This window comes from Amblyomma maculatum, chromosome 3, assembly GCF_055883805.1.
Source record: "Amblyomma maculatum isolate TAMU_Amacu chromosome 3, ASM5588380v1, whole genome shotgun sequence".
In the NCBI taxonomy this organism is placed as follows: domain Eukaryota; kingdom Metazoa; phylum Arthropoda; class Arachnida; order Ixodida; family Ixodidae; genus Amblyomma; species Amblyomma maculatum.
The window spans coordinates 131,666,209-131,678,301 of record NC_139346.1 but is presented as its reverse complement, the minus strand read 5'-3'; the positions used below and the strand labels follow the sequence as shown (position 1 = coordinate 131,678,301).

At 42.8% G+C, this 12,093-nt stretch overlaps 1 protein-coding gene across 1 annotated transcript in view; it reads right to left on the bottom strand.

Moving 5' to 3' along the window:
- Positions 1 to 6,018: 6,018 nt before the first annotated feature.
- LOC146196045 (SEC14-like protein 2) overlaps positions 6,019 to 12,093 on the bottom strand; it is a 60,620-nt gene continuing 54,545 nt past the window's right edge. Inside the window, exons 11-12 of the mRNA XM_084596323.1 lie at positions 10,923 to 11,259; positions 6,019 to 7,394 (exon numbers count right to left, since the gene is read on the bottom strand). Coding sequence (XP_084452449.1) covers positions 7,294 to 7,394; positions 10,923 to 11,259 — 438 coding nt within the window. The 3' untranslated portion in view covers positions 6,019 to 7,293. The remainder of the gene's footprint in view (positions 7,395 to 10,922; positions 11,260 to 12,093) is intronic.

Genomic DNA, 12,093 nt, shown 5'->3' with positions numbered 1-12,093 from the left:
ACATGAAACTATTTCGAGATCCTCTGAAAAGTTCGATATGTCCGGGATGGACTTTATTATTAATAATAATTGCGGAGAAATAGTTGTAGGTGAATTACCTCCAGGGTTTTGCGCAAATGAGAGGATTCTTTTTACAGTGGATGGCGGCGTCTAGGTGTATGCTAGAGGTGACTACTCAGTTATTTCAAATGTACCCGTTCATGTGAGAGTCCTTTTAACTCAGTTGGCTAGTGAACTATAGATTTCAATATTACATATATGGCTGAGCAAGGAAGAGGCCAAATGACAGTAAATATTTGCTGATTAAAATCGTAATTTGAGGAGTACTGTGCCTTGGGAAATACAGTAATGGTGTCACACGTTTTGTCGTTGGTTTTCTTTACTCAGATTTTGGGTATGTTAGTATTGAAAGTCTTAAGGTCCAGCTGTGAACGCGATCCTTCTCTAAAATTGAATTGTAAATTGCTGAGTTTAAAGTCCAGATTTCACGCATGCCGTAGTGAAGGGCTCCGAATTAACTTCGACCATTTCGTATTCTTTAAAATATACTGACTTTGCACAAGCACTGCAGTTTCTGTGTTGCACCTGCTATGCAACACTGCCGGTGCGACCTCTGGGACCTTCTGTAAAACTTCATCCATGTTTGCTCTAGAAACTTTGGTCCAGAAAGCCATTTCCACGAGAGCAATTTTATTTATTCGGTTCCCTGAAAAGCAATTTTATTTATACGGTGTGGACATAATGCTTACAAAAATTGAGCCCTTATTGTCTTGAATGTTTGCCTTTAAATATGACCGAAAACTTTGCATAAAACTTACAAGCTTTCGTGCGGCTTTAATAGGTTTGCCTCCCCCCCCCTCCCCCCCCAAAAAAACAAAACAAAAAAAAAACATCAACAACATCAACAACAAAAAGGACTGGAGACGGACTGCTGAGTACACTTTTCATTACCCTAATAATAGCGGACATAATTGCTTAATATTTGGTCTATGAGCTTTTAGAAACAATAATATTTTGACATTATATAAAATCCACATTATTACCCTCTTGTTAGCTTCGTAAAGTTAGCTTCAACTGATAATTGTGTTTTTTTTTTTTTATGTAGCCTTATTTTAAACTTTGTACAACTGTTTCTTTCCGTTTAGTGTCTTGTATGCGGTACTTTCGGGTAACCATTGTGTAATGTTTTCTTTTATTTGTTGTATTTGCTCTTACATTTTGTTATTTCATTTGTATACCCCACTCACACAATACTCCTAACAAGGAGCCTGTGAGTTATTTGAATAAATAAATAAATAAATAAATAAATAAATAAATAAATAAATAAATAAATAAATAAATAAATAAATAAATAAATAAATAAATAAATAAATAAATACTCTAATTTTGCCAGTTTTTATAGAGGGAGCCCTTAAACATGATACAACATTGTTTGAGCGCGCTATCCGAAGCTCTTTAAGCTTTAACACTGAGTTGATGAGCTACTCGATCTGAGTCTTAGAAATTGACTGTTTTAGTACACTTTACCGACCATCGATCATGATAAGTATCTGCAAAAGTCCGTAAGAAAAGCAAGGAAATTTTTCGACCAGCCTGTAACGTATAGCTGCGACATAAAAATCCCATTTTTGTGAGTTATCATAGGGGTGTCATCAGCTCTCATTCTGAGCCTTAAAGTTACCGAAAACCTGTCCCGCTAATACAAAAACTTTTTCTTAACGCATTCTTGTTTGCGATTCATCAAGAGCCTGATCTTTTAGAATGAACTATGAGTAACCGTAGCCATGTCTGGAAGTGAGGTCGCTGCATACATGTGCATGGCGGCGTCAACAGGTGAACATCTTCCGGGCAGTGATGTTCTGCTAACATGGGCAAGGAAACCACGCCATGGTTCATCGGAGTAGAGTTGATGATAGACTTCTTGGTAGCGTGCTTGTACAGGGGCGTTTTAAGCTTATCGCTGATGCACCGTCCAGCGTTTCAGCGATCTCTTATGCACGTGTGTTTGCACAGCCTACGTGGGAAACGTTTGAAATATGAACGATGATGGGGTCTCGCTCGACGATCGGTTGACCCAGCTGCTCATTGAAGGAAAACTGTAGCGATTCCCTGACTTTTCGCCTGACCTTGTCGTCTAAATCTTGCACGCGCATTTCGGCCTTAATCGCTCTTCTACTGTATGTTCAGGCTTTAGAGAGATGGAGGAGGATGCTGGTTCAGGCAACTAATGCGTGGATTCACCTTTGTAAAAAGCGACCGAGGTATCATGCCCGGGAATTCTGGGCAAATTCTGGGCAAATTCTGGGAGAGGGTATTTGAGGTTAGTTTTTTTTTTCCAATATTTTAAAACTGCACCATAGCAGTCAATATATCTACCGCCATACGTTAGAAAGGTCGTAGTTTTAAGCTATATTTTTAAAGAATGAGCTTTGTTGAATTTATATGCCAGTCGTAGTTAATTGTGAGCACAGGACCAACTCCAGAAATAAACGTTTGTTTGCATTGGCACCTCAGATAATTTCTATCAAAATCTGTCATAAAGAGCCTTACTGCGTTCCACAGCTGCCTCACAATTAATTTTAAAAACGCAGCCATCCTGTTTTATGTGGCACATATAAAACCTCAGTTCAAGCTTAGAAAAAGCTTTCATAGAAACGTTTTGTGACTCACCGAAAGCCTAGGTCATTCCCATAAACATGCGTGTGCAAGCAGTATCTGACAGTATACTACAGCCGCCTATTAAAAGTTCTGTTCGAGAAAGCCGGCTTTGGTCAACCACCAAATCAAAGAGCTTATAGGGGTGCCACTTGCTGCGCTATTGTAATAAAGATCGAAATGCATGAATTAATACCAGAATTGCTTCACTGGTTCCAAAGCTCGAACTAGGCGAGTATTCATAATAGCGCTATTGTAATAAAGATCGAAATACATGGATTAATACCAGAATTGCTTCACTGGTTCCAAAGCTCGAACTAGGCGAATATTCATAATAAAAACGCCACCAAACTTTCAAGCTCCTTGGTTTTAGCCTATCAATACTTGTTTTAATCGAACAGGTTGAAAAAATAAGCGTATCTTACCAGTCGCAGGAGGAGTTATCACCGAGAATATAACTTTTAACTAATTGCTTAAAGCTCCAGACTGATTTTACAGGAGCAGGAGCAGAGAGCACCAAAAGTTAATCCCTTAGTTTCATGGCTCTCGGTCGTACGCCGCCCTTCATGAGTGATAAACATGCCCTCTTCTGTGGTAAACATAAGTCCTCAGAAACACAAACACGAAGCGCAGTGAGTTCCCTGTACTTTATCATCGATGCGATAACTCAGACGAATAACTAACAAAGCAGCTCAGCACCCAACAGTCAATGACTGAACCGTAAACTTGTAGGGAAGCCGCAGCAAGACACAAGAGATTCTACCCGCCTGTGGAAGGCTAATACCGAAGTATGGAAGTTTTAATGCCATATGTAGGATAATATTGTTTTCGCCTAATTTTCGCCCTATCCGTTTGATTGCACTTCATGTGTTACTGGCACTAATGTAGAGGGACCTATGTCCCGCATATAAAGGCGTAGTTGGCGCCGGTGAACACTAATGAGTGCAACTCGAAATTGGACGTTTCAGCTTTTATGTTTTGCCCATTCGCAGGAATTTTCTGCGCTTATTATTTGATAAAGCAAATTTTGTTTCTTCTTAGCGAAAATTCTTTCTGACGAATGTATTTGTGTGCAATTTTTGTGTAGTCAAAAGTCAGAGTTCTTCAATCATTTCCGTGAGGATTAGCACTTTTGTATGTACATTATTAACTTGCTGATCGCAGTACTGTGAGCTGCGCTTCTAGAATGAATTTCTATTCTCATTAAAAAGGTAACCCGAACAAGTTAAGTAAAAGGCAGATAAAAGCTCCACTGGAAGTTTCCGTCTAATAACTGAATGCACGTACATGCCATATCATTCGTTTGTCTCCCTGTGTTGAGCAGGCTCATATCATTTTTTGTGAAGTGTATGCACGATTTCTTATCAGCATTTGCAGATAGTTGATAAGCTAATACGTAACCGACTAAGTTCTCTAAACTGGCGATGATAGTAAATAAAAAGTACTTACCTTTCAGGCTGTGGCGAGGTGGTGTTTTCCGGTCTAGAGAGGCTTTAGTCCTGCTTAGTTATGTATACCTTCAACCTGACAGCTGCGCGTGTTCCTAACATTACGTATTATAACCAGGCTTCGCATTTAGTTTCAGCTTTGATCCAGAGTAATTCGCACTCAAAAGGCAGCTATAGCTCTGCTTTGCGTACAAATAATATTTACCTAATTTGGCTGAAACAAAATTTCTTCTTTATTGGTTTTTCTTGGCTTAAACTGAAAAATTCAACCCTTACGTGTAATGTGTAATGGCATAGTGTGGTGTGACAAAGAATATGTACCTTATACCATACAACTCGTTTCAACTGACATCATCTCCTCACACAACACCACACTCCACACCACACTACCCCAAACACCATACCACGCCACATCACACCACACACCCCCACACCACACCGCACCGCACCACACCCCGCCACACTACACTACACCATATTACAGGAAGGTGAAGCTACTGGCCACATAAATACCTCTGGAAGTAGAATGGGCCGGGCCTCCATGGATCACTTGTCACAGCTCCGTACGCGTCCTAAGTGATGGGTTGGGTTCTATTCAGACATGTGGTTATTTCTTTTTCTACTTCCTAGTATATAATCTTTCAAGTATACGCATCAATACATTATTGCTATTCTATTATTAAAAATGCAATTTTAGGGGCTGAGAAGCAATATATTACGTTTCGCAATGGTTACTGACTTCCTTAACATATAGAAACATTCTATTTGTCTCTTCCTGCCTGTCAATACTTCTCAATGCCTTATCATAGTAAACTTGGATGATTCCACCATGTGTGCCTGTCAGTAACGCATCTGTTGCAAAGTCCGGCCGTACTTTATACGCAAACTCTCGTCCAGTAAAGAGTTAGTTTCGAGTTGTACTCCAGCCTCTCAATATCGGATGCCTGTTGCCGTGCCCACCACAACTGCCACAGGTGAAAATACAATACTTGGAGGTACGAGTACTACGCGCAGTTTTTACAGCTACAGTTTAGCCATTGTTTCTCATGGTAACGTATGCAAGAAAGAATGCCAGTCGGTTTCCGCAGGTAATCAGAAGCCACTCGATGACAGTAACGGGCGAATATCATTCATTCAGAAATGAACGTGTATACAGGGAAGTTTGCCTAACTTGAGCAAAGAAGTAAATAAAAGAGTAGTACAACAGCTGTGCGGCGAATTTGATTTCATTAAATTTAATTAAATATGAACGAGAGCACAATATTAAAATATGCGTAGAAGCACCACATGAGGAAAATGTGGTACTGGTATCAAGCAGCTAAAATATCACGCTTTCCTTTTTAAATCTTTGATTGAAGTTGCATGAAGCGCTTTTCGTATTAGCTTGAAATGAACTTACCTTTGTCACCTTTCTTCAATAATTTTTTTCCTGGTAACGTTTTCGAGACGACGTGCGTGCCGAAAGACGCAACGTTACTGACATAGTGCGAAATTCGCGAAATTGTAGAGTCTTGGTGGTTAGTTTATTCATTTCGTCTTAAGCTACAACCATTTCATAGAGGACTACTTTCATGAACACCGCCACACCGTGCGGGTTAGAGATATGGAGAATTAGACTGTATTTGGCACTTTACACAATGCCATGTTCATTTATGCACCAGAGCGAGGCTTCCTTGTTTTGAGTCATTAAAGAAATAGAGAGGTAGGCGGGGGTCTGGTGGATAGGGGAATGGGCAGCGCATCATGAAGAACTTTCGCTTCCTCACACAATGCGACCATTTTCAAAAGCACTGGCCAAAACTACCCATTTACAATTTCTTACGCCCTACAACGTGGGTTTTCTCTGTCATACATCACCAGCGATTGTTACCAGCTTTCTGGTACACAGCTAGCTGAAGCGACAGAAGAGAACGTAGTCTGGTAACAGAGTTTATTCATTCAACGCATTTATTCGAAGGCTTCACAGATGCGGCTATAGGAACAAGTATAAGCGAAGAGACGCCGAGACGCTTCCCGCGAATCTCTTAATATCATTTTTCCAAACCGTACACTTGAGACAGGTCGGACACGAACAGGGCTGCGCGTTAATGCGATTGGATCACAGTCATGCTTGTGCAATGTAAAGCACCTTCACACCAGAAAACAAAACATTTGTTACGGCGACGCAATTCCAGGCGACAGAGATCAGTCGTTCAAGGTAAGTGCACTATACGAATCCGTCACTGCGTATCTTACTGCTCACAAAGCAAATGAGAAAAACAACAACAGCAACAACAACAACAACAAAAAAACAACGTTGCGTGGGCCACAAGTAACTGCCATATGTTTGCACCTGTATATGTTATCACATGCATGCATGAACAAAGCAAGACTTCCTCAGTGCTTACCGAGAGAGAGCTGAGGGCAGCGCCGCACCCCCGCACCCATTTCTTTCGTGGTAATGAGATGCCGATAAAACATAGCGAGATCAACTGTATCTGTCGCCCTAGGTTAGTTATAATCATTTTGCAGTTAAAACACTCTCTCGCGATAACGTATCTGGTATATATGAAGGTACGTCACGAGCCACGAGAGTCAGTAAGCACAATATAGATAAGTGCACCTTCCCCTTTTGACAGTGCATCCTGCGAGTGAGTTGACTGATGAGTTGATACATGGACGAGGGTTCACTGCTACAAGCACGTTAACGTTTTAATGCAGGCGTAACGTAAGCCGGTGGAGCAGATGCTCACGACGTGGCCTTTATTATGTCCGGAAACACGTATTCAGTGCAATGTGATGTGCGCAATTTACCAGGACACTTTGTTCAGCTCCAAGAAGTAGGTACAGGTTTTGTCAGATGTCCCCAGGTTACAGGGTCTGCTTTTAAGCCATGCTTACTACACTCTCGATGCCAAGGTCTTTGGAGGTCGAGATGTAGTCTCGTTTGTACCCCTGTAGACCTTGGCAACTTCATATGCCCCGGGAATGTCCGAATGTAGTGCTCAAAAGCAGGCCACGTGGTCTGGGAGGTTTTGACTAATCTTGTATTCGCGGAGCTTCAAACACTGCCGTGACGTTCCCCTTTGCGGTGGCGTCCCCAGGGTAAAATAATCATACTAACACGTACTTCACCAGGGTTTCAACAGGCCCTAGTGAACTGTTCACCGTGTGATAATCACGAGATCGCGGCACCGCTGTGTGCGGAGTTTCAGGACAGCGCACGTACTGCGGACGGCTCCAAGAGCCGCACTGAGTAGGTCAGCTTCTTGGATGTGAAAGTGCTGAAACTGTTGTCGAAGTTGAACACGTCTGCAGGAAAGAAAAAGAAACAGTAAGCCAACGCTAACGTCGCATCTTGGTTAAGAAATGAGCAATGTACGAATGTAAAAAAGTGCAGTGAGAGGTACTCGATATCCGAAGCCGAAACAAGAGAGTTGCTTTTGTGCACATTAAATTAGAGAAATACAGTTACTTCAAATTTCTTGTGTTGTATCTTATGCAGCATAAGCAATTCAGTCTATCATGGGCTGAGCACGAGATGTACTTTTTGCACTCATCACACTGGGCCTGTGTGAGATGTGTACGCTGAGCTAAGGCGAATATATCAAGTCGGGTCTGATTACACTTTTTCCCTGTGCCAGCCATCCTCATTTATGGTGAAAATGAAACAACTGAAAAAAAAAAGAGACATACTCTCATCATGAACAATGACACGAAATATATGTATACCTGGCACCGAAAGTTTACTTGGCAGGAAAGTTTATGAGAAAGTTTCTCAACCCTCCGCATATAACATGAAATCAGAACCTGCAGCCTACACTTTGAGACAGGAACTCTAATGAGTGCCTCTAACAATTAAGACGACGGACTCAGGCAAAATAACAATAGCTTTCCTTTTTGATCAATGTGCAATGTGCCCAACAGACGTGCACCCTGATGTATAAGAATATTATAGCACACGTTACTGTATGAACAGCTCCCCTCGGCTTCCATCGCATTTATGCAATACTAACTGCGTTCAAAAATCCCACAATTAAGTAGGCGTGGGCTCCAGTCGATGTCACGGGCTCTGTGATTGAGCCCATGGTACAGCCTCCATGGTGCATGTCGGAGCAGGTGGCGATTGAGTGATCCGAAAAAAAAAAAAGTGACCTTGGTTTCCTGCTGTGCTTCTGATCTCTAACATGGCGGCCGCTATGAGCTCGGTGCAACGCATGTATATCACAGACAAACAAGCTGGTTCCTGAGGTGATGTACGCGAGCGTAAAACTTCGGAATTGGCGTTTTACACGCGTCGTAGCTGTCAATAATCGACCGAAAAATAGTAGTCAACAAAATAATTTGTGACAGTGTAATTATGAGCCTGAAATAATCTGTTCAGAATTTAAAGAATGAAAAAATATGAAGGTACAAAGTTTATAAGTGGATTTACTAGCAAACGTGTTGTAAAACAGAAATGCGGTGACAATATTATTGCCGGAAACGGATGGCTGAACATTTTAATGAAACTTCGGAAAATTATGAGCGTTTTGCTTGCAGCAGAAAAGTCGCTTTTCGGTTGCAGCTTTCCCCTCAAATAAAAGAAAAATATTCGCACTGGCAAAAGTATAATGCTAGTCCAGTCCTTGTGGTAGATTAGATCAGATTATGCAAGGCGGCATGTCGTTTCTAAATTATAACTTCGAAGATTAACGTAGAAATGTGCAATAAAATAAAAAAGTAGTCCAGCCATCGCAGGCTGCGGAGACATCACATATTTTCATTATGCGCTGTGAAGCGTGCTGGAATCGTAAAGACGCCTGTAACCAGGTGGCTTAATTGAAACATTTAGCGAATACATCTGAGTCAAGATAACGAAGAATTTGTCCAGTGTAGTGTTCAATGCAATATCGGACTCAGCTGACATAAAAGGAAGCTCAAGGCTGTAAAATAGGCTTTCTCGGATATTCCTAGAACCTGTGCTGGCAAGTACCGAGGACGATCATATTCGCAGAAAATCCTCTCCAGGATCTTAAAGAGGAGGGAACCAATGTGAGCTGTTAAAATGGTGGCAATGAGGTTCAAATAAGCGGATTCTAGAGCACTTCGGAATACAACGAACACATACATTTCAGGAAAGAGGGCGCCAACAGTTTTCCTTTGCTCTCCTGGATTTTTGTAATACTTCGCAGAAGGGAATTTTCTAGCACAAAGTTGTATAAGATCAAAACACAGCGAAAGATATTTCAATCGTGCTTGATAATCCATACGTGACCAAAGTACTAAAGAAAAGATGACGCGCGCGCACGCACGCACGCACGCACGCACGCACAAGCACAAGCACACACACACACACACACACACACACACACACACACACACACACACACACACACACACACACACACACACACACACACACACACACACACGCACACGCACACGCACACGCACACGCACACGCACACAACACACAACACACAACACACGCACACGCACACGCACACGCACACGCACACGCACACGCACACGCACACGCACACGCACACGCACACGCACACGCACACACACACGCACACACACACGCACACACACACACACACGCACACACACACGCACACACGCACGCACACACGCACACACGCACACACACACACACACACACACACACACACACACACACACACACACACACACACACACACACACACACACACACACACACACACACACACACACACACACACACACACACACACACACACACACACACACACACACACACACACACACACACACACACACACACACACACACACACACACACACACACACACACACACACACACACACACACACACACACACACACACACACACACACACACACACACACACACACACACACACACACACACACACACACACACACACACACACACACACACACACACACACACACACACACACACACACACACACACACACACACACACACACACACACACACACACACACACACACACACACACACACACACACACACACACACACACACACACACACACACACACACACACACACACACACACACACACACACACACACACACACACACACACACACACACACACACACACACACACACACACACACACACACACACACACACACACGGTCTGGGACTGTCCCGTGTCGTGCACCGAGCCGATAATCCATGTTTCCCGCATTTATATGAAAATGCAAACGTCGCATCTGCACAAAGTTGCTAAACCTATTTGATGAACTGAGCTTACTTTTTTTTGCCCCACGGGCACGTGCTGCGAAACAAGTTAGTCGCAAGAAATAATTTTGAAGCTCCCCTGAGGCCTTTTAATGCCTCTTTGAACTAATGGGATCAGCATATCTAGAAACGAACCACCATTATCTGCATAAGAATGATTCCTTATTGCCGCAAAATGGCCCTGTGACTGTCCTCTGTTGAAGCTTTTGTGCAAAATGAAAATATGAACAGCCACTCACAAGAAAAATTAGGTATTTAATCTTGTTCTAACTGTTTAGAAAGGGTTTTCATGTAAATCTATAGAGTACGCATAAATATATATAACTAATTCATAACACGAACATATATAATGAACAAATATAAATGACTTGCTCGTTTATACCAATAAGAGACATTATGGCATAAACATTCGCTAGATAGATGGGGAAGTGCGCATACGATTTTCGCATAAATATGCTCGAAGGACAGAAAAGCTATAATATGGGGTAAGGAGGCATCCTGTAGCGAGATGGCACAATTGTCTCTGAGCGATGTTTCTCTATTGGCTGTTGTTACAAAACAATGAAGTATACTTACACAGTCCTGGTTTGGAGCACGTCAGAGAGCCTGTCCTGGGCATCTTGATGCCAGCCTTGATTCGAGAGTGCTTGAGGATCACCTCGAAACTGCCGATGTCTGCGGTGTCTTCCTGGTAGGAGACGCCGAAGAGCAGGTCATCGGAGGCGATCTCCCAGGCCAGCAGCGTGCCTGCCTGCTCCACGCGCACGGGAACGTCAAGCTTCGCCTGGCGGCTCACCACGGTGCTGGAGCGCGCTACCTCATCTGGGAACTGGTTCGAGCCCTGCTGGTCCGTCGTAACTGTCCCGTTAGTGTTGCGGTAGTAGTGGGCCGGCACCTCGCCCCCGTTAATGACCTGGACAGTACAAGAGAGACCAGAAAAGGAGAGTTTTGTTACGAAAATACAGGGCCTGTACCGCACTCTCGTACATTGTGATAGTAGTACATAATCGAAAAGGAATGATTTTAGCGCAAAATAAGTAGGAAACCGACGAGAATAGAACACAAGTGTTCTATATCCTCGTCCGTTTCCTACTTGTTTCGCGCTAAAAGCATTCCTTTTCAACGATGAACCAACTCGCCCAGCAGAACGGTTTATTGTAGTACATAAGTTGTGCTCCTGCAAGACCTTTGCGTTTCTCGACAGAAGAATGACGCGTCTGTGTGCGTACATCGAACAGATGGGCTTGACGTCTCGTCTGTTCCTTGCCAGCTGACCAAGATATTTTGTTGGGCGAGTTGGTACTTATTCATTAATTTAAACAGCGCGAACACGAAGACAAAGGACAAGATAAAAGAAAGCCGTCACAGTACAAGCGCTGACTCACAACTATGCCTAAGCCCTTTACTCCTAGGCCCAGAAAAAACAAACATAAAGAAAACGAAAAAATCACGTGAAACAACCCCTGGGTTCACCTGCTGCAGGACGATGTATTAATAAGAGACTACTGGAACACCGGAACAACTTGGAAAGTGGCAAGGACAAAACGTTTCTGGTATCATATTGCCATTCATGTGAAACAATGAAGGAGGAGAAGAAGGACTGCACTCCTAAGTTTGACCAGGTTAGGAATTTGTATCGCCACAAAGAAAAGATGACGAGAAAGATAGTGGAATCATATTTTATTTCAACGGACAATAAGTGTGTCAGCAAGACGTCTCTTGCTCTTTCAAGCAAAGAGGTGCCTTT